This window comes from Pavona decussata, unplaced genomic scaffold (assembly GCF_977016875.1).
Source record: "Pavona decussata unplaced genomic scaffold, jaPavDecu1.1 SCAFFOLD_202, whole genome shotgun sequence".
Lineage (NCBI taxonomy): Eukaryota > Metazoa > Cnidaria > Anthozoa > Scleractinia > Agariciidae > Pavona > Pavona decussata.
Genome location: NW_028145610.1, coordinates 440,001 through 466,521, shown reverse-complemented (window position 1 = coordinate 466,521; position 26,521 = coordinate 440,001). Strand labels below are relative to the sequence as shown.

General features: G+C 41.1%; 2 protein-coding genes across 2 annotated transcripts; both read left to right on the top strand.

Annotated features, from left to right (window-relative positions):
* The first annotated feature begins 5,615 nt into the window (after positions 1 to 5,615).
* On the top strand, positions 5,616 to 8,241 carry LOC146460988 (uncharacterized). The gene is made up of 2 exons (XM_085087279.1): positions 5,616 to 7,011; positions 7,304 to 8,241. Exons 1-2 carry the CDS (start codon positions 5,616 to 5,618, stop codon positions 8,239 to 8,241), a joined length of 2,334 nt encoding a protein of 777 aa, XP_084943405.1.
* Positions 8,242 to 12,917: 4,676 nt separating this feature from the next.
* Positions 12,918 to 18,683, top strand: LOC146460987 (uncharacterized). Its single transcript, XM_085087278.1, has one exon. The coding sequence runs from the start codon at positions 12,918 to 12,920 to the stop codon at positions 18,681 to 18,683; it is 5,766 nt and encodes a 1,921-aa protein (XP_084943404.1).
* Positions 18,684 to 26,521: the final 7,838 nt, after the last annotated feature.

The window sequence follows — 26,521 nt, the reverse complement described above, 5'->3', positions numbered from 1 at the left end:
GAAAGCCAGGAAGCCATTGACGATTTCATAAACAAGCAGAAAAGTGAAAACACAAAAGAAAGACGTCTACTGATATGAACACTCTACTCCGTTTTATTGAAGCAAATGGCTTGAATAGTGAAACAATTGAAAGCCTACCTGCGTCCGAGCTTGACCACCTTTTAACAATTTTTTTTATGAAAGTACACAGGAACAATTGTGAATACGAGCCAGCAACATTTTCCAGTTTTCAGCGCAATATATAGCGATACGTATCTGAGAAGAAATATCCATTCAACATACTCAAGGACAATGAGTTTGAAAAAATCGAGAGGAGTTCTAGCTGCGAAGCACAAGTCACTAGTTCACGAGCACGACAGAAGAAACAAGCTGCAAGCCGCTCCGGCGATTGACGAAAACGAAAAAGATGCTCTTTTTGAGGCAGGAAATTCGGCGACTCCAATCCAGTTGCACTTCAAAGAACTGTGTGGCGGTTTTTATCCCTACACTTGGGTTTCCGAGCCAGAGATGAGAGCGATGAGGACGATTGACTTAATGCCGCTTCTTTTAAAGTTAAATGTGATTTTCATAGCAACCTTTTCTCGATCCGTACCTTGTGATGCGCTGGTAAATTTTCTGGGATCGACGAAACCCTTTTGTGAGTTTCAAAAACAAACCGCAGCTGTTAAGATTTTCGTCAAATTCCGCTACAAATCGTTGTTGAAGTCTTTTCTATAATCAACATGTAAATTTGTTTTCAAACTCGTGGTACCGTAGCTTGTTCTTTCTGGGTTGCTCGCGTCATCAAAAACACGTCGCGACGGAAACCCTTTGAATTCAAGTGACCGGAAGTGCGTTTTTATAAATAAACAAGTTTGCTCCGAGTGCCATATAATAAGCTACTTACTAACCTAGCTTGCTCGAGCCGTACTGGGGAATATTGGCCCTCGGTCGCTTTTGTACGGACCGAGCGCAGGCCAATATTCCCCAGTACGGCCCTCGCGCTCGGTTAGTAAGAGGTTAGTAATTTGAAAAAGGGAGAATGTACAGATTCCATTGGAATTGGAAAAGGAGACTGAACCCTGATCGCGTCAATATCATGTAAATCGAAAAGGGGAGACTACTAATGTTCTGTGCAAAACTAATCAGTAAAGGAGGAGCGTAAAGTCTTATTGTCGAGCCGCATTCGCGTTCATCCACCCCGTTCAACCAAATTCAATGTAAAAAAATCCTAATCAGTTTAGGGAAGGACACTCGAGACCTGTGGCGAGGTTTCTTGCCCTCGGAAAAATAGTGGAATCGAAGTTATCGCGCATTAAAGTCTTTCTTCTAGCTTTGAGTTCATCGTGCGTTCTATCTTGACTTTAATCCGTCATTAATCTCAACTGTAAAATTCTAGAAAGTCAGAACGTTTTTACTGACGTCGATGAGCACGGATAGAATTGAATGCTAATGCATTTGTGAATTAGTTAACTATCAGCTGTAAATTATGCAAGTGTTTCAGCGTATAGAGAATCATTTTCTATCGCTACATCTTCCAGTGGTGGACTCAGTCCTACTGTTGGATATTTTAGATTTCAGAATAGTTTCACATCTTAAACAACTTGTTTTTATGCGAATAAAGAGAACTGAACTGAGCGGAGTTCTTAATCAGTGAGCCACCCAGGAATCCACGAGTTCCCCCGGAGTCTTCGGTCCGTGGTCTGCAGCTTTTTGCCTCATGTTATGCGCCCTTTAGTCACGACCATTAGCAGCTTCACTGGCAAAAAATGTCTGATTGGTTGAAACGAGACCACGTGACTTAGATCAGCGCGATTATGGGAAAAAAAGACGCGCGTAGCCTTTTTAATTGGCGTCCGTTATAAAATCCGGTTATTTATAAAATAACAGTTTGCCTGAAAACAATAGCGTAAAATTTTAAATTGTACCTGTTGCGAAATTTGTACGGAGGCGGTTGAAGTTGTGCAAGCATTGAAAAAAAGCGGATGAACATAAAACGTTTATCGCGAGAACGGCGAGATGTCTTGTTTATACTCCGTAGTGCTGATTGCAAGCTATGCGAGTGCTATGTTCCCTCGAAAGAATTTAATGAGGCTGCAACTCGATTCTCGGAAAGAAAACCTAAATTCGATCTAATGGGTTTGTCTTCGTCCTTTGTTGAGAGCCTCTCAAGAAGCAAATGAATATAATACTCTTAATATTCATGTCCATTATCCCATCCAACATTCGAGTAAGCTTTTTATTTGATAGAATAGGGAAAAGTGTCCCTAATTACTGGCCCGCGGACGCCGTTTTCTCAAACGAATCTTATTACATTCCTACTGAAAAGGTACTTGCAATCTTTCCTCGTTTTCTTTTTCATATTTTATTTAAATAATAAAAATAGACATGAGCACGTTTTTATTAAGTGTATCCAGGACAACTGAAAAAGTTACAGAACGAACAGCATCATTTCGTCCTTAACGAGGCTCCCAACTTTCTGGTCTTGGAGTGGATCTCTTGAAATTAATATTTCGTACAGAAGAGTTTCTTTTATTTCCCTCAAACTACATCACCTTTTTAAGCTATGTTCAAATGATATGGTTTTTGGTTTCCAAGAAACCGCTGTTAGCAAAGCAACGGTGATGGTAAACACTTCCTTCTAAATAAGGTTAATTGTCTCCAAATCTAGTCAGACACTTTACAATCAAACTTTCGGGATTTAAACTACTCAACCTAGACAACTTGTGGACGACATGGAAGAACAATTTGCAAGAGCTTTTTCAGTAAATAAAAAATCATTCCTCGCGAAGCGAAGGCCGAAGGCCCGAGCGTAGCGAGGTTAATAAATTTTTCGGGCCGAAGATCGCGCTCGGGAGCTAAGCCGTGCGAATTCGAGCCGAACATATATTTATATATATGTTTATATATTTCCGTGAAGGTGTCCGTGCTGTTGCCTGGCAACAGTGCGCAAACAAAGTATGAATGACGGCAGACAAAAGAAAGGTTGCTAGGCAGCAACAGAAGACAAGCTGACGTCAGACGCATTTCGTAGTTGCTGATGTAACACGACCGGTTTCAACCGGTCTAAAGCTGTCAGGACTGGTAACTATAAAAGAAAACCGCTGCCTCTCAATGGCGCACTCTCATGTTTATTGATCGAGGGCCGAACGTGTTATTCTTTACGGAGTGAAAAATGTTAAGTATTGGTGAAACACGACCAAATTGTGATGCAAATGGACCACAGGAGGACGCACAAGTGACAAGAAATTTTCGCCGAGGGAGATTAAACAACGAAACTCCTGAACAACGTGAAAGGCGTCTTCAGATGTAGCGCGAGCAGCGAAGAAGAAGGAGACATCACGAAACCAGAGAGCAAAGACAACATAGCTTGGCTCAGCAAAGACAGCGCCGTCAGGAAGAAACAGAGGAGCAGAAGAACCGGAGATTGGAATATCACAGGCAGTACAACCAAGGTAGGCGTGCATTAGAAACTGTAGAAGATAGGCAATTTAGGTTAGATTTAACTCGTGCTCGGTTTAATAACGAAACCCCTGTTGAACGTGAGCTTCGATTACATCGAATTCTAAGTAACCAGGCACAACGACTGATTAGTGAGACTGAACAGGAACGAGACTTACGATTACAAACGCCTCGGACAAACCAGGAACAAGGACTACTTAATGAGACTGAACAGGAACGAGATTTACGATTACAAACGGCTCGGACAAACCAGACACAACGACGGATTAATGAGACTGAACAGGAACGACAAATACGACTACAAACGCTTTGGACAAACCAGACACAACGACTAATTAATGAGACAGAACAGGGACGTGATTTGCGATTACAAACGCTTCCCACAAACCAGTCCATACGAATACAAGCAGAAAGTGAACAGCAAAGACATGACAGATTACAAATCGCTCGGGACAACACTGCCCGTAGAATGGAAGTTGAAACTAACGAGGAACGACAAAACAGACTCCAACTGCTTCAACAAAATGGTGTTATGTACAGAGAGAACGAGAGGCTACAGTATGTACAAGATCAATTTAATCGCGACAGTTATATTTCCAACGGGTGGAGAAATACAGAACAGCCTTTACACGAGCAGCAATGGGTTCAAACTGAGATGGCAAATTTTCATCATGCAATGAACAATAAGAACACCGACAATGTGTATCTGGTAAGGAAGCTTGGCCAACCGACAATGGTTTAACACTTCAGATTTTTGAATGCCTAAGATGTGAACGTGATAAGGGAAATCCCAAATCATTCTCCCAGGAAAATGACATGGATCCGGGTTGCTTACCAACAGCATTACAAGGCTTTACTGAAATTGAGGAAATGCTTATCGCAAGAGGTTGCCTAATAATGTGTGTTTATCGGAAACATGGAGGACAAAGGGGTTATAAGGGACATGTTTTAAATCTTCCCCAAGACATTCAGGGTTTTCTCTCTTGACTTCCTCCTAATGCTGCACAACTACCTTACCTGATAATTCGAAAACATGGAGCTGACAACACACACAGAGATTGTAGAGTTAGAAGACAGAAGATACTTGAGGCAATCACATGGCTGAAGGATAACAATCCTTTTTATGCTGACATTCAAATTGACTATGAAGCTCTCCACCGCTTACCCATTGATGGAGTTCCGTCAGATCTCCCTACCGCTGAGGATCCAGAGCCAAATGTAGAGGAACACACTGCTGAAGAAGACACATCTCAGAACAATAATGATGGCGAAGATTCTCAGCACAGTCATTCCTTCCTCCCGCTTCCTCAAGCTCAACAGTCAGAACAGGATGCAATAAGGGCTTTAATCAATGGAGAAGATCCATTAAACTGGCCGTCCAATGATGGTGATCCTATCAATGAATTCCGTACAGAGGGTTCGGCTACTATGGCATTTCCAACTCTTTTCCCTTATGGAAAAGGGGATCCCACTAAGAAAACACGCCTTCGCGAGGTTTCTTTAACGGAAGGCTTCAAACACCTTATTAAGTGTGTAGACCGTTCGACAGCAGGAACCTTTTCCTGGCGCTTTGTATCACACCCTCGATTTCCATATTGGGCACTCAACATGAAACAACGCCATCAACTGTTGTCCCAAGCTCGCATCTATCTCACGCAAAATCCAGAAGACTCCAATTTAACAATCGAGGAACTTCGTCAAATGGTAGGGCAGATGTCAGCCAACCAGCTCATGAATCGCCTTCAACGTTACGTTGCCAAGATTCAAGGGACAAAGCAGTACTGGTATCAGCGCTACCAGGAACTTAAATCACTCATTACACTAAAAGGGGCTACCACCTTTTTCTTCACTTTCAGTGCAGCTGACAACCACTGGCCAGATTTACACCGACTGCTACAGGAGCCAAACAATGCAACATCTTCCATTCGTATTAAAGCTGTCATAGACAATCCACACTTGACAGATTTTTACTTTGTTTCGAGACTGGATGAATTTCCAATGTTTGGCTAGATCGAGTATTGCACACAGAATGGAAGTGCTATCGTTTCGAGTGGCAGGCATGAGGCAGTATTCACGCACATGGCTGTGCCAAGGTTACAAATGATCCAGGCCTTTGCAACCTCGTAAACACAGCTGTGCAAGGGTGAAAACTAGAGCGAATTCTGCAACTGCAAATGGAACAACCAACCTATGAACAGATGGCAACTGACTTTCAACTCCAAATTGAAGCAGGCCATCAAGCAACAACAACTGTTATCAAATATGCAGACTGGTTAGTAACCACAATTAATGAGGCCATTCCCCAGGAAAACTGGGTTGTCCCTTCCCCACATCCATCATCTTTACTAATTAGAAATGTGCAAAATTTCAATGATGACTACCAAGCCCTTGTCAATTCAGTTCAACGTCACACAAAATGCAGTACAGCATACTGCCTTCGGAAGAAACCCGGACAGGGAGCAACATGCCGCTTCAATTTCCCAAAGGACTGTCAAGAAGAAACATCACTTGACTTCCAACTGATAAGAAAAGCTGGCAGCGATGACCATGAACTGACAGTTGAAGAAGTCACCCAAGCTCGAGTTAAAGTAACCCTAACTACTAAACGTAATGATAGTCGTATTAACTCCCACAACCGAGTAATGCTACAGCACTGGAGAGCCAATGTTCACCTTCAAGCAATTGTTGATACTGACCAATGCATTCGCTACATGGCTAAGTATGCTACTAAAGGTGAACCAAGATCCCAGTCAGCCACTGAAATCCTGAGTCTCTGTGTAAACAAGCTTCGGGACACAGACATGGCAATAACTGCATTGCGAAGTGCAGTGATCCAAGTTGTTGGAGAGCGTGACATAGGATCGCAAGAAACCACTCACCTGCTTCTTGGGAAACCCTTGTATTCATCAACATTCTCGTTTCTATGTGTGTCATTAGATCGTAGTCGAAAAGTTCGGACAGGGCAAGACGAAAATGACAATCAAGGTGATGAAGCATTAGATCCTTCAGTACTTGATGCTTATGCTGTTCGAGCTAACTGGCAAGAACAGACCCCAAATATTCTTGATCTCAACTTGGTTCAATTTGCCTCAGCTTACTATGTGTCGCAAGGAGAGCTCAAACGTCATAAACAAGAAGTAATCATTCGAACATTTCCCGATTTTTCCCCCAATCCATCCGGACAGAACTATGGAAAGTACTGTAAATATCAGCTGATTAAATACAAACCATGGTCTGGTGAAGTTAATACTGCTTGGAATGGACTTCAGGACTCAGATGACATTTACATACAATGTTACCATGCATTCCTTACATTGGACAACGCTGGAGATTACATGCCCATGTTAGCGCAAGAGCAACAACAAGCTCGGCGTTACACTGAGGAAGACCAAGACGATGATGATGAGGAAGATGATGAACCACAGCATGAAGAAGAACCTGAAGAGTGGATGCTCCTATGTCGCTTAAATCAACAATATGACCAAAGTGTCTCACAAGAAAACCCCACTCAGCAAAACTTCCCCTTTGACTGGACGACAGCAGGAAGGACAATGCCTCCTGGTTTAGTTCGTAACTCTGCAAATTGGATCACAAATTCAATTCAATTTTATTTGCCATTAACAAAAAAATACAAAAAGGAGAAATGAAGCACGCGAAGACCCAACTGTTGTACACAGGAGACAACACCAGCCTGTTAATCTAGAACAACTAAATGTAGATCAGCGCCTTGCTTACAACATAGTTGCTATGCATCATGCAGCCCTCAACACTGAGGCACCAAATGAGCCCCTTCGCATGATAATTACAGGAACAGCAGGATCAGGCAAGTCATTTTTAATCAATGCATTAATGACCATTCTAGGAGATAAGTGTAAGCTGACAGGGACTATTGGAATTGCTGGATACAACATTCAGGGTTGCACATTACACTCTGCGTTGCAGCTGCCAGTGCGTAACTACAACAATTCTGACTTACAAGGACAACCACTACAACGTTTACAACTTCGCTTCACTGGCAAGCATTACCTTATTACTGATGAGATGTCTATGCTCGGACAGAGGACATTGGCTTGGGTCGATAAGCGTCTGCGCCAGGCTACAGGTAAGCTTAATGAACCACTTGGAGGAATTTCAATGATCTTGCTTGGAGATTTTGCGCAATTGCCACCTGTTGAAGAGAAGCCTATCTTTGCAACATCGCCCAGTTCAATTCTAGGTCAACTTGGTTATTCAATATATAGTCTTTTCGAAACAGTTGTGATGCTAAGGCAAAACATTAGACAGGCAGGAAATAATCCACAGGCTGAAGTTTTCCGAGAACTTCTTATGCGTATGCGAAATGGCCAGAGCACGCAATGCGACTGGCAAAAACTTTGCAAACGTACACCGCAGCACACCAACATGGACAACTTCAAAGATGCACCACGGTTATTTTTCGACAAGGCAAGTGTAGCAAACTACAATTATGACAAACTTAGCAACCTAGCAACACCAGTTGCTCGCATCTCTGGTGTTCATTCAGGCAGAAATGCAAAGGCTGCTACATCAGATGATGCTGGAAGTCTTGAGGCTGTCACATTTCTTGCAAGAGGAGCGGCTGTAATGCTAACATGTAACCTTTGGCAGGAGGTTGGACTGTGTAATGGTGCAGCAGGTGTTGTACATGACCTCATCTTCCATCCTGAGCGCCCTCCCCCCCTGTTTGCCTATTGCAGCTCTTGTGGATTTTCAGCACTACACAGGACCACCATTCCTGCACACACACCCTCAGATTGTCCCCATACCACCACACTTATTTGAATGGGAAACTGAAGGCCAACGATTGTCAAGACAGCAACTGCCTCTCCGTTTAAGCTATGCAATGACCATTCACAAGTCGCAAGGCCAAACATTATCTTCAGTGGTTATTGACTTAGGAAAAGCAGAAAGAGCTGCAGGATGTAGTTTTGTGGCACTCTCTAGAGTACGCTCTTTAGATAATGTAGTTCTACAGCCATTGTCCTTTCAAAGACTCCAGGCAATAGCTAAAAGCAAGCAATTACAACAAAGGCTAAGAGAAGAGGAACGATTACAACAACTGGCTGATATCACCGCACGTCAATATCAGAGCCGCGATTAATTTGCTCAATCGGCAACCACCCATTTTTCACAAATGAAGCCACATCTCAAAATCTCATATAGGCAGTATCTAAATGCTACATATTTTTTCCTCTTAAGGTAACTGATTACAAGAAAAGTGCACTTTTGAAAATTTTTTATTTCAGCATAAAATTTATTTCATACATTTTAGTTCAGCTAGTGTTCCCAGTATAGATGTAGCATAAACATAAATCTTAACATTCTAACCTCTTCTGCAAGGTAAGTGACAACAAAATTGCAGTTCAATGTAAAAACATAACTTTTGTCATTTAGTAATTTTTGCTCAATATCAAAATTATTTATCCAGGCTACAGTAAAAACAACTTCATTACTGAATAGTCATGAGATGAGAGTCACAGGAATGGACTTCTTTGACAAAAAATAGTAATATCTTATCCATTCAATTTTCCCTCAGTATTGCCTCGCAACTATTCACTGACCACTCATAACAAAGAGAAAATTTATGTCACTGTTATAATTGAAGGAGTGTGCGAAATAAGGCCTAAATGACTTTTGATGTAGGGTAAAATTCTCCTTTTGTTTCATAAGCGAATGCAAGGAAATTTGGAAGGAGAATTTAGCAATTTATCAGAAGTAACTTAGTGCTTTTTTCCAGGCACCTCTTCAATTACACTCACTTCCCATACTGCCAACTGAAATTGTATTCTTCAAAGCAACCACAATCACATTTTATCTCTACAATGTACATATTTTGTTTATGCAAATAAAGCAGTCGCAACTATAACAAATGTTGTACTTATTGATCAGCATGGAAGCATGGACGATATGGGGGGGAGGTGGCTGGGTTGAAGTTTTACCAACCCAAATATAACAAATGTTGTACTTAATGATTTGTATGGTGGGGGGGGGGGGGGGTGGGGTTGCGGGGTTGGAGAGCAAAAAGATTAGCTACGGTTACATGTACCATCTTCTAAGAGCTCTCTGTTAAATATCATTTGCAAAGTTTTGTACACTTTTACCAACCCTTTCACTATCAACATATGAGAGCTAATTCTCCTAGGTAATTTTATTCTTGAGAGTGTGGTGTCATAGCAAAGCACTAATCCCCTTATTCTTTTTATTTCCTTAATTCTTATTACCTGTCTGTAGATGTCTGCTTGACAGTGTATTGAAATTATAAGGAGCATTTCAAATAATGCAGATCACTTCTGTGAGTGAAAGGATTGGTGGGAAAGGGAGACCGTTGCGCAGGGTAACACTTAACAAAGACCATGGTATCTATTATTTTGCCCTCTGTTAAATGCTTACTCTATTGAGTGACTACTTCTCAAATCCGTGAAGACTAAGGAGATCAATGCAAGTTATAGAACCTTCTGGTCAGGGATGCACCATTACAATTGTGAGGAGGGGGGAGGGGGGGCTGTCTGGAAAGATATGTCTGTTTTTCACAACCAGCAGGGTGCAATCATTTTCCATTTTTCTTTTCCATGTTGGTTTTCCGCGATTTTTTTTACCTGATTTGGGACACACCCTCCCCCCTCCTTCACATTTCTAATGCTGTATCCCTAACGTGCTGTTAACTACAGTGTATCACTCCCATAGTCTGTGAGAATGGCATCACACAGAGTGGGTGTGGTCAAACCAATTTGACCACGGTGGGGCTGTTAAAAGGAGAAAACGAGACCTTTGATATTTTCTACCTGCCTTTGCCCCTTTCTTCACTACAAATGAACTGTACACCTACCCCTAGCATCGCGAGGTTTTGCGAGTCACGTATTTCTAGTATTTACCGGGTGATTCTAGTCAATGCCCTTTTTTTTTTGTTAAATTCTCAAAAAAAAAAAATATTACTTTGTCATTTATGTCGAAAGGTCATTTATCATAAAGTATCTCGAGCTTTCTTGATGGCTGCGATTTTAAGGTCTTTGTGTTTTAAGAGTTATTGTCTGAGAAAACCAGGCAGGTGGTCAAAGATCGGGGTCGGCCAAATCATTCCATACTAACATCATAGATAGGTTAGGTGGACTTATGGATAAATATACTAAAGTTTGCTCTTCAAGTGTTTTGGTCTAGGAGATACGAGATCCACTCTCTATCACCCCTTCAGGTCCTAGTTTTTCTGGTAAATTTGACCCAAATTTGACAGCCAGCAAAAACTGTACAATTTAGCAAAAGAAGTTCATGTTTTGTACCTGATATAAATGGTCATAGAACTTCTTGCAAAAAGCCAGAGATATGCGAAATAACCAAAAGTCACTCTACAACATTTAGTTTTGGAATACCTATATTTCGTATCTGCAAATGAGCAAGAAATTAGCCATTTTCGACTTCACGCAGAACACGCAACTAAAACTTCAGCAAAAACTGGATGCCAAAACAAAACACTCTTACCTTCCATCTATTAAAATCACCAATAATCTTTTTGGGCCATTCAAACAGCAAGATGCTACATCACCTCCATTTCTTCTACTACTCGATGTCATGTACAGCACGACACGGCGCAATCAATGTGCTGTTTAAGCCGCTCCTGGATTTCGCATTGGGTTTGTCTTAAGTTAAAAATATTCAGTTCATCAAATTAGTTCCACAAAAATATTCGAATCCCCTTTCTTGCCAATTAAACGGAAAAAAATTGAGAAAACGCGAAAATAAACAAAACGACGCCATGTTGAATTTGTTCACTCGGGATAGACTGGGAACTAGTTGATTGGTTGTAAGGGAGCCAGCTGGCCGTGGGTGATTGTTCCACGCTGTTTTTTCATAAGTAAGCTTTTTGATTTAAGGAAGGCTGGTTTAGGCTCATGCCGTAAGTGGCAAGGAATAACAAACTGTTGGGAAATGAAGATACCAACGAGAGTTACAACCATTTTCCTTGCTTATTAAATGGCCTACATGTTGTTGTACTTGCTGGGCAGGGAATATCGTTTTGAAATTTAATTTGCATTTTGTGGGCTTTGATTAGGCGAAGTTTCTGGGTCAAGCTGTCTTGTACTGTCAAAGATGGGTTACAACGAATCAAATATGAGCCAAAACCACAAGAGTAATTTGTAGAAACAATACCGTAGCCCAGTTGGAAGTCTTATTTGCAGATTCACTTGCAGAAACTCTATTTTGTTTCAATACAAAGGGTAAAAAATCCGAAAAAATAACGTCATATTTTTTTGTATCGTAAGAGACTACACACGTACGAAAGTATTTTATGACAATTTTGTTCTTACCATATTTACATTTATTACGTGACATATGGTCTTCGCTCCAGTCTTTTGCAACAGTATTTACATTGCAGTCAGAAGCGTAATGCACAACGCAAAATGAGCTGCTCATTTTCAACTGTTGACAGTGTATGCGGTCCAACACCATATGCGCCAAATGAGCTTTATGTTGTTCCTCTAAAATCATGCAGAAAGGATTTAACAGATTATCTAACTAATCTGGGTGTAAGTGGATCGAAGTCAAGACTAAGGGACACGGATTAACGAGGCTGATGTTATTCTCAATCGCGCCGGATTGCATGGAAGACAGGGAAATGTCCAAAGCACAGATACGAATTAACACCACTTTACCAGAAGTTAAAATCCAGTTGTTCTCATCCATCTCACAAAGGGGAAGCGAAAAAATTAAAAAAATCCTCGTCGGGTAAACAAACAGGTGTCGGAAGAAATATACCAGGAGTTTCAAGTTTCAGTTCCAATAGGATCCGGTATGTACAATATCTAAATTATTTTTCTTATCAGTTCGGAAATCTCTGCTAATTTATCAGATGCGTTGTTTTGTTACAATGTAACAAACATCTCATTCAATTGAAATCAACATTTCAAATATTTGAAAGAAATGTGATGGTATATTTCCAGCCTGGTGAATGAATGAGAATGATGATTATTCTAGAAAGTGACACAGGCATACTCGGAAAAAAGAAATCCGAGTGCTCCTATCAGGAGTCGAACCTAAGACCTTCCGATTACTAGTTCGGATGCTCTGCCACTGAGCTACAGGAGACTCGTGGGAGCTAAGGTCATTAAACTAGGTTCATGGGTGTTACAGCCCGTCGCACCAGATCAGGAAGGGTGGTCAAGAAACGTGAGAGACTGGACTTATGACTACCCTACCCTACCCTAGTAAATTAGCGTTGTAAGTCACGTGCCCTTGTTCATCTCGCTCGTATATCGAAAGTGTTGTAATGTCGCTAGATCGGACGTCAAAGGTTGTACATCGATGTCTAATGAGCATTAAACGTTGTGTTCAAGAGGAAAGCTGTGTTGGTCGAGTTTCCTAACATTAATTGGTCCTTCGAAGTCGGATGAAGACGATATTTATGCCGTGGATTGACTGAGTTGAATCTTCGTACGGTCAACAGCAATTTACCACGTGGCGTCAAGATGGCCGCGAGTAATCATGGCAGCGAAATGCTTAAACAAGAGGACTTATCTTCCCTCACAGTCGAACAACTTCGCGGAAGGCTTAACGAAAAGGGTTTGCCGACGACTGGAAAGAAGAAGGTCTTACTTGAACGGTTAGTAAACGCTCAATATGTTTTGCAGTCCAATGTTGATGTTAAGCCAGAATTGCAAGAGAGCTCGAATTTCACTGAGGTTTCGAAAGAGTCTCCTCGACCGGTTAATGAGGAACAAGCCCAGGAAATAAGTTCCATTAAACGAAAGGCTAAGACATTGCAAATGGATATGGACGATTTGATTCGTGACATTGTAGAACTAATTCAAAACGCCAACAACAAGATTAAAGTACAGCTCAGAATCGAAAGATTAACCCAGTGTCGAGAGAGTTATCTTCAGTTAAGAAATCAGATAATCGCTTTGATCGCAGAAGAGAATATTGAAGAAGAGCTTCGTAGTTGGAAGGGTCTTTTGGATGTCATAGATAAAGCTGTTGATTCCGCCCATGAATACCTTAGTAAGGAAAGCAAAGTAAAAGATCAAAGCTCCCAAGAAAGTGCGCATACTGAAAGTCGCCAATCATCAAACCTGAAATTGCCCAGGATTGAGCTACCAAAGTTTAATGGTGATGTGTTGAAATTCCAAAACTTCTGGGATCAGTTTGAAGCTGCAGTGCACAACAATGATGACTTGCCAAACGTTCAAAAGTTTACCTATCTGCGTTCAGTGCTGACTGGTAATGCCTTGCAAACTATAGAAGGGTTTGAGGTGACAGGAGCAAACTACCAACCAGCGGTTGAATGTCTCAAGCACAGATATGGAAGAAAGCGTGTGATAATCTCATCCTTAGTGAAATCTGTGCTTAAGATGGATGCCAAGTCTAGTGTTAGTGCATCTTCACTCCGAGATCTCTATGATACACTAAAGAACAGAACTAGAGCTTTAGAAGCTCTCGGGGAAAACCCAGTGAGCCACGGATGCATCCTATTGCCAATGTTCGAGACAAAATTACCCCCTCAGTTACTGGAAAAGTGGGAGTTGGAGCTTGCAGACACCCCTGAGGACGAAATTGATCTCGATTTGTTCTTTAAATTCCTTAATCGACAAGTTGTGTCCAAAGAGGCAGGAGAGAGAGGCCTTCACACAAATACTTACCCAAATAATCGTAGTTCCAGTAAGGGTAGAAATGAAAGCAAGAAGTCAGCGTACACTCATAGAAGTGACCGTGAACGAGTATCAACTGCTTCTGCCTTGTTCAGTGAAGCACGACCACCATTAAATAATCCAAGTTGTAGTTTTTGTAAAGCAGATCATGGTTCACCAAACTGTCCATTGTTTAATGGGAAGTCAGTGGAAGAAAGATGGAAACTAGTCCAAGAAAGCAAGCTGTGTTACAATTGTTTAAAGCCTAGCAACTACAAGCATTTCTCCAAAATTTGTCGCCAACCCAAGTGTTCAGTTGCAAATTGTGGTCGACATCATCACAAGTTATTGCATGGCCAGCCCCTAGCGACCACACCCCAGTACCCAATTACCTCTACACTTCAGCATGTACCCAGTACTTCACCCCAGCACGTGACCAATAGCACCCTTAGTGGATTGGCCTCAACCCAACCTACCTCGCATGTGAAGGAGACACTTCTCCAGACAGCGGTAGCAAGGTTATCTGTGAATGGTCAGGAAATGACAGTTCGTATTCTTTTAGATTCTGGAAGTCAACGCTCGTACCTACGTAAGAACATTGCAGAGTCTCTTGGCTTGCAAGGCCCCACAGAGTTATTGAGTGTCACAACATTAGGTGGGGAAACCAGTGAAACCAAGAGATTACAAAGAGTACGATTCGCTCTCTTACCGATTAAGGGAGAACCAACAGAAGCTGTAGAAATGGAAGCCCTTACCATACCCAAGATCTGCAACCCCCTTGGTCCTGTCAGGTTAATTCTTCAGAACAATCCTCACCTACAAGGTTTAACTCTTGCTGACTCCTACCCTCGTAATTCAGTTCAAGTAGATGTTCTCATTGGTGCTGATTACTATTACTCATTTGTAACTGGGATACACAAGAGAGGACCAACCGCTGATTCGTTGATTGCCGTAAAATCTCACCTTGGCTGGATTCTTACTGGACCCATTGATTGCTATTCAAAGTACTCAACATCTATGTTAACAGTGATAGAGAACAATGAAGTCACTGCGAGTTTAAAACGGTTCTGGGAACTAGAATCAATTGGCATTACTGAAGCTGAAAACCCAACCATGTCTCAAGAGGAAGAATATGCAGTTGCTGAGTTCAACAAAGGACTGAAATTTGATGGACAAAACTATGAAGTTCAACTGCCCTGGAGGAAGGATCATCCCAGACTAGAGAACAATTATGCACAAGCTGTGAGACGACTCGAAAGCATCGAAAGGAGGCTGAAACGAGATCCTGTTAAAGCTGAATCTTACTGTGCTGCAATCAACCAATATGTAGAGAAAGGTTTTGCAGAAGAAGTATCTGAGCAGAGAAATGAAGATGGTATTGTCCGTTACTTACCACACCATGCAGTGTTCCGCGCAGACAAAAGGACAACAAAGTGCAGAATTGTATTTGACGCTTCTGCACGAGAAGAGGGTGGAGTTTCTCTCAATGATTGCGTCCTTCCTGGTCCTGCATTACAACCTAACCTGGCATCTGTTCTCATCCGTTTTCGTACCCACAGAATCGGCCTAATGGCAGATGTTGAGAAGATGTTTCTTCAAGTGAAGCTTGCACCAGAGGATCAAGATGTACACCGGTACCTATGGAGAGATTTGCAGATCAATGAACCACCCAAAGTCTACAGAATGCAAAGATTGACGTTTGGAGTGAACTCTAGTCCATTTCTTGCAATTGCAACCGTCCATAATCACGCCAAGAAGTATGCAGAGACATTCCCTGATGCTGCAAGGGAAATCCTACAAAACATGTATGTGGACGACTGCTTAACAGGAGCCGAGACAGACTGCTCTGCCTTGAAACTCCAACAGGAGATGTCAGAAATCATGTTTACAGCAGCGTTTAACTTGACAAAGTGGGCAAGCAACTCAGAGCTTGTAATGGATAGCATAGACCCAGCTAAGAGAGCCTCGTCGCCACTAGTAATGTTTGATTCAAGTGAGCCACTCAAGGCACTTGGTGTGTCATGGGACTTGACCTCTGACTGCTTCAGATTCCTGGCACCAAACGGCATCATCTCATGTCATGACCCAATGACGAAGAGAAGCGTACTGAGCCTAGCATCGAAAATGTTTGACCCAATGGGACTGATATCACCCTTCACTGTAAGAGGAAAAATCCTTTTTCAAGAGCTGTGGCGGAAGGGACTACAGTGGGATGACCCATTGGACAGTGACACCAAAGAGAAGTGGTCATCATGGAAATCAGATTTGTTGCAGTTGAAAGACGTGACCATTCCCCGTTGCTTTGGAAATGGTGTCACCCCTGACCATAGGATCGAACTACACGGTTTCGGAGATGCTTCCCCGAAGGCGTACGGAGCTGCAGTGTACATTCGAATAACCGATAAGCAAGGTCAGGTGTCATCACAGCTAGTTATGTCAAGATCCAGAGTTGCACCTATCAAGACAGTGTCACTTCCAAGATTAGAGCTTCTAGCGGCAGTAGTGAATGCCAGATTGTTGAAATATGTTGCAGAGACTTTGCCAATCAAGATGGATAGCGTTGTTTGTTGGACAGATAGCATGGTAGCACTTCATTGGATCCGAGGACGGAGTTCTTGTTGGAAGCCATTCGTAGCAAACCGAGTAGCAGAAATACAGTCAACATGGGACCCTGAATACTGGAAGTATTGTCCTAGCAAAGAGAATCCTGCAGATTTGTTGACACGCGGATTGACCTGTGGTGATATGATTTCAAGCACGCTATGGTGGAATGGACCCCCATGGCTGTTGCATCCTTGTGCGTCTCAACCTACTCAGCCGCGAAGTGAATATACCGTTCCTGAATCTTGCGAAGAGGAAAGAAGAGTTACCCATGGTTGTACCGCAGTTGTAGTAGAGCCATTGCTTGATATGTCACGGTATGGAACGTGGATGAAGTTGATCAGAGTAACCGCTTACGTACTGAGAGCCGTAAAGTTTTTCAAGATGAAACAGAGGTCTGAGGAGACCGAATTGTCAGCTGAGGAGATGAAACAGGCAGAGTTGAAGTGCTGTATGTGGATTCAAGAAGAGGTCTATAAAGAGGACTACGAGCAGTTGAAAGCCGGAAAAACACTACCCAACAGTAGCCGCCTCCTAAAGTTAGACCCTTATTATGACAAAGAAGATAAAGTGATTAGAGTAGGTGGAAGACTACAGTTCGCCGACCTTCCTGAAGAGAACAAGCACCAAATAATCTTGCCGCATGGACATCCAGCAGTTGCAAGGTTGATACAAGATGTACACAGACAGATGTTGCATGCGGGTCCAGAAACTGTACTATCAGTCTTACGACAGAAGATTTGGCTTACCCAAGGACGACGTGATGTCAAACGTGTTATTAGAAGATGTGTGCCTTGCCAGAGACAGCGAGTTGGACCTTGCACACAGAAGATGGGATCACTACCCGAGGAAAGAGTGTCAACCTCCTTACCATTTGTACACATTGGTACTGACTTTGCTGGACCCTTATATGTAAAAGAGGGCTCAAGTGTCAAGAAAGCATATGTGTGTGTGTTCACATGTGCATCGTCGCGTATGGTTCACTTGGAGCTTACAAATGGCCTAACAACAGATGAATTTCTGCAAGCCTTCAGTCGCATGACAAATCGCAGAGGTCTTTGCCATACAGTGTGGTCAGACAATGCAAAAACCTTCAAAGCTGCAAGTAGAGAGATTAAGAAGTTGTATGACCAGCCAAAGTCACAGAGCCAGTCGCTGTGGGACACTTTGGATCAAGATCGAATCAAGTCAGAGTTATCAGCTAAAGGGATTAAGTGGAGATTCATCACAGAACGCTCACCATGGAGAGGTGGATGGTGGGAAAGATTTTGTAGAGCAGTTAAGGAACCACTGCGCAAAGTTCTTGGAAGAGCACTTCTCTCCTTCAGTGAGCTGAATACACTTCTCATCAAGATAGAAGGTGTAATCAACTCCAGACCTCTGACCGGAGTAAGTGACGACAACAGAGATCCATTACCAATCACACCTGCTCATCTTGCCATTGGAAGATCACTTAAACAGTTACCTGACGCTGAAGATGATCAATTGGAAGAGTCTAGTAAGCGAATTATGGAAAGATATCTCTATCTCCAACGATTGCTCAACCACTACTGGAGAAGGTGGAAGCAAGAGTACCTTTATCAGCTTACAGTGAGAAACAAGTGGCAGAAGGAAACAGCACCCATTCAAGTAGGAGATATTGTGCTGGTCTCTGAAGATAACGTTTCTCGTGGAAAATGGCCACTAGGTAGAGTTGAAAAGGTCCACCTTGGCAAAGACGGACTTGTACGAACTGCAACAGTGAGAGTACAAAAGAGCATCCTAACTAGGCCTGTACAACGTCTGCATAGATTGGAAATAGAATCTGCCACCCTACAAGAAGAAGAAGTTCCTTTACATGGTGGGGAGAAACTGCAGTCGAATGTTGTTCCCGCTCAGAGTGTTCCTGTTCCTGAACCTAGACTCAGTGTTGTCCTCCCCGAAGGAGGACAAGGTGGGGAGGATGTTACAGCCCGTCGCACCAGATCAGGAAGGGTGGTCAAGAAACGTGAGAGACTGGACTTATGACTACCCTACCCTACCCTAGTAAATTAGCGTTGTAAGTCACGTGCCCTTGTTCATCTCGCTCGTATATCGAAAGTGTTGTAATGTCGCTAGATCGGACGTCAAAGGTTGTACATCGATGTCTAATGAGCATTAAACGTTGTGTTCAAGAGGAAAGCTGTGTTGGTCGAGTTTCCTAACAATGGGACAAACATCCTGCATACTGCTAGGATTTGAATGTAGCTCAGTGGCAGAGCATCCGAACTAGTAATCGGAAGGTCTTAGGTTCGACTCCTGATAGGAGCACTCGGATTTCTTTTTTCCGAGTATGCCTATGTCACTTTCTAGAATAATCATCATTCTCATTTCAAATATTGTTTCAGCCCTGTGTAACACTTGTTGAAAAGGCCATTCAAGCAGATTTAAAGTGGAGGATGCTACCTCAAAATTTGAGGACAAGCTTCAAGTGAATGTTTTGAATTAATAGTAAGACTACTGTTCCCTTGGACCGATATATAACTTCTTTATTTATTCGACCTGGAAACAATTTTGTGATGATCCCAGTAGAGTTTAAGAGTTGGGCGTTGCAGATTCTACGTTAACGTGATGTTATTTGTTTATTCTCTGATTAGCGTTCTTGACGGTCCGGCAGCTCCTCCATCCCGTCTCCTATCATATTTATCAAGGTATCAAAGCGGAGATAATACAGCCAAAACTAATTTTTTGTTAATTTGTTGTGTAAGTTTTCAACAGCAGCTTTTATAACCAAAAAGCGCATACTCCTAAGGGCCTTCTGGTGTACATGACAAGCCGGAATGATAAGTCCAACGCTTTTTTAAAAGATCGGAAGCAAAAACAAACTTACCTTGGAAAAGGCAATTATCTATAGGAAAAAGGAAATTCCAACCCAAAGGGGAACTGCAAGGAAAAATCTTTTTTTCTAAATATCAAGCGCACATTTTTCGTCAGTTATCTTTAGTTTTACGCAGTTTATTTTAAAGGTAGAACAATTCCATGACAATGTTTCTACTTATTTCACACATCCAATCTGATTGCTTTGCGGTAAAGGTAGCGATCATATTACAGCTTTCCTCAGTGATTCAGAGGGGAGCGTGTCGAGTAGAGAGAATAACCTAGGAGAGTCAATTTATTGAGTATTAACTGTGATCAGTTTGCTCATACATTGTACAGAGATTTGTTTTACTAGTGTTATGTAGTACAAGTGTCAAATAACGGTACTTCTTTCGAAGTTACTAAACGGAAACTTTCTTATAAAGGCATTGCAATTTTTGTTATTAAATTCAGCAATTCCAGTTGTTCATGCTTTAGCGTGCTTTATCGAGTTGTGAAGAACGCGGGAGTTAGATATCTCTAATTTCTTAACGGTGAAAATGTACATTAAAAGCCGCACGCTCAAAAAAAATCCAATGAAGTTATTTTTTTCACGCTATTGCGCGGTCCTGCTGGTTCTATTTTGAGCATGATTCGTTCATGTATTATTTGTTCAGATCTTGAGCTGTTTATCGCGGCAACCAGACGTTTCTAGCAACAATGCGCCGGCGATAGGTCCTTCCCTGTCCCCTCCCTACCCAAAGTAAAAATAAGTAGGTCCCAGTCCCTTGAGAGCCATCCAACTCAAGATGGCGTCGTTCTGTTTAGTTCGTATTTCTTTTTAAATTTTCGTTCTGTTAAATTGGCCAGAGAGGGGTTCTGATTTTTTTGGGACCATTTTAGTCAACTGCATATATTTAAACGTGGAGAAATCCAGTGTGGAATCCAAGAGCGGCTTAATCGGCACATTGCTTGCGTCGTGTCGTGCTGTACATGACAACGAGTGGTGGGAGTAATGGAGGTGGTGAAGCATCTTGCTGTTTAAATGGCCCAAAAAGATTATTGATGATTGTGATAGAGGGAAGGTAAGAGTGTTTGGTTTTAGCATCCGATTGTTGCTGAAGATTTAGTTGTGTGTTCTGCGTGAGGTCGAAAATGGCTAATTTCTTGCTCATTCGCAGATGCGAAATATAGGTATTCCAAAACTAAATGTTGTAGAGTGACTTTTGGTTATTTCGCATATCTCTGGCTTTTTACAAGAAGTTCTATGACCATTTATATCAGGTACAAAACATGAACTTCGTTCGCTAAATTGTACAGTTTTTGCTGGCTGTCAAATTTGGGTCAAATTTACCAGAAAAACTAGAACCTGAGGGGGTGATGGAGAGTGGATCTCATTTCTCCTATACCAAAACACTTGAAGAGCAAACTTTAGTAAATTTATCCATAAGTCTACCTAACCTATCTATGACATTAGTATGGAATAATTTGGCCAACCCCCATCTTTCAGCTTTTTCAGATTTTGCCCGGTTTTCTCAGACATTGACTCTTAAAACGGCTAAAATAAAAAATAAGTCGAAAAGCTCATAATTTGCATAAATCGAAATATTTCAAACGTTATCAGGTTATAAGGTATCGGAACTTTAAATATGATATATGTATCATATGTAAAATACCATCGGATACGTTTAAAAGTGGACGAGTAACCGGGGTAAGACATAATTTTTAAGCGTTCTCTGGTTAAAAGTTTAAAGCGATTTAAGGTTACCGTGTACCTTCAGGGGTGACTTCAGTTAAACGGATATAGCGCCTCTCAGTTACATCACAGATACCCAAAACCCATATCAAATTAAAGCTTATAGAACTGGGTATTCAAATATTTCATTGCTTTTCCAAGAAAATAAATTCCCAGGTTTTCCGTAAAGTCGAAACTTGAAGGTCCAGGTCATCGTTCAAGAGTTCCAACTCAATGCGATTTTTATATTTTGGAAGTTTGTTTTTTTTCTCCAGGTCAGGATCCCAAAAGCTTAAAAAGCGTGTCGGGGTTTTCCTAAATTCGATTTCGTTCAAAAGTTACAAAACATTTTCAAAACTGCGAGAAACCATGCGGAGTGAACGCACGGAAATGGCTTTCAAGGAAAGAATTTTTAGAATTATCAAATTCCCCGATACGTTTTGTTGGTTATATATTTTTCTAGCATCTGGCCAAATTTTACTGAAATCGGCCAAATCGTTGTTGAGTTGTAACTCTTGAAAGTGTCCCCTGCAAGCGAAAATTAAAATTTGAGAAAACAGCGCTTGAAAAAAAATTCTCGCTACACAAACAAGTACTGCCCCCTAACGCCTTTATGGAAAATTAGCCAATCATTTTGCAAGCTACTTTTTCTTCAGGTCACCCCCTCTGAAAATTTTCTCGCAGTTTTGCACGTACTCGCGTTCCGGAGTATTAATCAACTCCTTCACCATTTTGTTGGATATCTGCGGTGTTTGTTGTACGCGCACGTCGATTTTGTAATCTGCAATGATTATGGGAAAAACAAAATGGGGACTGAAGCCGACCTCATCAAGCAAAGCTGTTGGGCCGAAGCAGAAGCGGCTGAAGAGGGTAAAATTATCAGCCCTACGGAATTACCGGGAAACCACCGTAACCGCATGTATTGTCTCAGTCAAAACGAAAGTTCTTGCTGCTCTTCAGTCGAAGCCGGCGAATAAATCTATTCGAGCGAAATATTGTTGAGAACAGCGAAGTCTCGAAATTGCTTATCGATAGTTCGGCTGAAAATTCGCTCTTGAATGAACGTCCCAAATTGTTAATGCTGCAAATAGGAAACAGTATCCGTTTGACACTTGAAAGAAAACGTTTAAACGGAACCGTTTAAAAGAGCTGACTCCGTTTAACGCTTTGGAAATGACCGTAATACAGTAAGTCTTTGTGAAAACGCTACAAGCAAAAGCGGCGGCTTTCCCTTTACTAGTTATCTTATAGCGACGGGCGACGGGCGACGTGAGAAAAGATCAAGACATAGGGCATGATTCTTAGCGTTATTTTTCAATTGCTTTTTTGTTTTGTTTCCGCTTGCCGATACTTGTAAGTTTTACGCACCCGAACACAAGTGATCTGATAACGTTCAGCCGCAAATAAAAAAAGGAAGTTCATGAAGCGCGATTCACGGACTCGCGAATTGAAACATTAACAAGCGCGTCTCCAAATATTCGCTTCGCTGGAAGATTTTAAGACCTTTACCTACTTTAAAGCGTAGCTTAAAGCTTTTGTCCTCTTTTATGTCAGTGTCGTACTCAAACAAACGCAAGTTCTTCCACTAAATACAAGATATTCGAAGTGCGAGAACGTGAGGGGTTCAAGACTATAGAAAGGCCGTTCGCGCAAATATCGCAACGGGTGGTTCACCGGCAGCAATATGCTGTCAATCAAAGTAAAATTTAACTTCCGGTGGAAATCGCTTACGTCCCAATTTCTCGGCGAATACTCACTCTTTTTCGAAAATTCTTTTTTTGTTTGTAAGAACTTACTGGGAAGTTTATTTCTATCTAAAAATTAAAATCCAAACATTTTCTCTCTGAAGGTACACGGTAACTTTAACGAGCTTTCGATTGCCAGTCTGCAATCTTTGGCAAGTGATGGATAAAAGCGCGAACATTAAATATATACAGCAAAAAGTGTGAAAAAGAAAAAAATTATTAAAAACAATAAAAACTCTTAGTAGGAATAAAATGCTAAACTGAAGTTCATAATAAAATAGAATATTGTCTGGGTAATTGTTTCGTATAACCAGAGAACGCTTAAAATATTTATTATACCATCGGATGTCAATGTTCGTTTCCACTCCCCCGTCGACTCAGCACCACAATTTCTTTGTCTATTCATCTTCAAGTAAGCTTGATTACAAAACAGTTCTTTTTCACTTAACAACAACAAGGCACAGGAGCCAATTGTTCGTCAAATACAACACCATAATTGATTATTTCTCTATTTCACTTTAGTTTTGCGAGAGGAAGTTGTATTCAGAGATAGTAATCAACAGATACTACCACTCAACGAAATATTTCAAGAAGTACACACCCCACTCCCTCCTCATCCCCCCCTCCCATCCCGAGGCTAACAAACAAATATCGCTGTCGGCTTGCAATAAGCAGAAACGACCTCTCAACTGAAGACTCCAAGGAGTACTCACTCACCCCCTCCAATGACCCCCTGAAAGATAAACAACAAACTATCAGAAAGTAAAAAGACTTTTGTCCCTTAAGAATGTCGAAGATCAACGAAAACACACGAAGCCGACGGAGAGAACCACGGCAATGTGCTAACGTTGCACCCCAAACGTCGGTAACAAAATGACAACGCCGAGCAAAAAAAAAAAAGGAAAAACAAGTGTGAGAATTGGTAAGATTCTTGCCTTCTGGTATTCAACATGGCGTCAGTCAATTCAGTTCAACCTCTAGACGCGGTTCTGTTACAAAAAATTGTCAGTGGGAACAAATTTGATCAGCCGCTAACGGAACACGTTCAGGATGACTTTTAAAATTCGGTCAAGTGTTCATATTAGTAAGTACAGTTATATTACTACACTGTTTCGTAACTCCCTTGTAATTGTATCTAATATCCACAGGTACAACACCAGGTATTCATCTAAGGTCAATTTCTATCGACCAAAAATAAGGACCAACATAGGCAAATTGACTTTTAGAGATAAAGCTTCAAAATTATGGGAAACCATACCAACAAAGTTGAAAATTTTCTCTACTAGCAGTTTTAAAAACAATACAAAACTCATCTTTTTCAGTGTCAGATATAAACTCTTCCTTTTTCTGTTGTCTCAATAACTTCGGTTTCTACCCATTTCCTAACAACCTATATCATAAGAAACCAATGAATTACCTGAATAGTATAGTGTATAATAATTTTATTTAAGTTATATTACTCTAGTTTTTGTTACTAGTTACTTACTATTTTATAAGTTAAAGTTTAATGAATGCTCCATATTTCCTTCCTTAAAAAATAAAGCCGCCGTTACACGTTGAATCTTTCAGCTGAAACTTGTGTGCAACGGCGCTGCGAAACAAGTTTCAGCAGGCTTTGCACTGTGTAAAATGGTCGGTTTCGTGAAACTTTTTCGAACTTCCGTTGCGAGACATGTTTCACGAGAAAGTAGAACCGTTTTCTACTTCTGCAACGGCTTGCAGCGGTCGCAGTGGTGAAAAAACAAGAATTTCACCGTGTAACACCGTTCGTGAAACTGGTCCGTTCGCCGTTGCACCCAAGTTTTAGATTAAAGTTTCAACGTGTAACGGCGGCTTTATGTTCAAATAAGCAGCAGCCAACGCGAAAGCTCTGCTACTTTTGCTGCTGTACACAGCTAATTTCAATGTATTTTTATTAGTTGCACAACCTGTATCTATGTTTACTGTGTTTTTTCTTCTCTATTGTGTTTCTAACCAAATGGTGTGAAATAAAATGATTTGATTTGATTTGATCAACAAAGGCTAAGCCAAATTATGAAAACGTTGTCGAAGTATTTACAGGAAAGTGACTGAAGTCAACTAAATTCGCACACTCGATTTTCATAATGGATACCCATACCATAGTTTAAGAATTTATTGGTGGCTTTTCTAATCCAAATCTGGATCACGCCAAATTTACAATTTACTGATTTCCGGAGGTTCTTTTTTTATCGTGGTCATGGCAATGTGGATTTAATCAAAATATTAATCATTAGAAACATTCAATCCAAACCAAATAACTGGTGTGAATTTCACATTTTTCAGTATCGGAGAAGACTACTTAATAGTCGGTTGAAGAAGTGACACAGAGTCTCTCAAAACGGTATCGAAATATCTTAATTATCTAAAAAGGCAGCCGTAACCATCACTATACTTGATTATATTAGAATTACTTTAAACTCGTAAGGTAAATTAAACACATCTAATTTAAAGGAGAACGGAAGCCGAAAATGAAACTTTCTTTACCTTTCTTGACATGAAGTAAAACATGTATATTCATCAAATATCCCAATATTTTAGGGTTTACCTACCTTTTAACCTCAAAATGATGACGAAAAGTTCCACGCTGTTTACTCATTGAACGTCCGCCATTTTGACCGCCATCTTCAAGGCTTGGATACTTAGCATTACGTCACTGTGCTCACTTGCAGACGCGCCAAATTTCAAAAACATTAGGGGGAAAACATGGTTTATTGCGTTGTCGTGAATTGCTCAAACAGAACTCCCAGAGATTCTAAAAGAGGGATTACTTCTGATCGCTTCCCTTTGAAAAGTGAAAGCCTTCTCAATAAGTGGCTCATTGGAGCTCATTGGCCAAAGGAGCCAATACTCTCTCTCGGAATCTTTTTCTCGCACAATCGTACACTTGCGGAAGAGCTAAATTTTGGTGCTAAAGTACGAGAATTGGAACAAACTTTAAACACCTGGAAAAGAAGAAAACTAACGCTCTATGGAAAAATTAACATAGTTAAAACACTAGGCCTGTCAAAACTGATATATAACGCTTCTGTTTTAAATGTCCCCAAGCAATACGTAGAACAAATAAATAAGATTACTTTTAATTTCATCTGGGACGGCAAGCGCGCGAAAATTAAAAGAAGCACAATCATAGGAGAAAGAACGAAAGGCGGGTTAAAAATGTGCGACTTCGCAATCATGGAGAAAGCTTTGAAAATTGCGTGGATTAAAAGAATCCAAAACGAGGTACCCTCCTCTTGGAATATTATTCCTGATGTTATGGTCCAACAACACGGTAACCTCTTTTTCTTAACCAGATGCAATTACGATCTTAAGATGCTCTCGCTGGAAAACCTTTCCCCTTTCTACCGTTCAATTCTGTTGCATTGGCATGACTCCAAAAAGTCGAAGAAAAATGAGGTAGACTTTAAAAATGAAATTCTTTGGAACAATCGCAATATTTTAATTGATAAGAAACCGGTTTTTTACAAGAGATGGTTTTCCAACAACATCGTCTACGTACGTGATTTATTTAACAGACACGGAAATCTCTG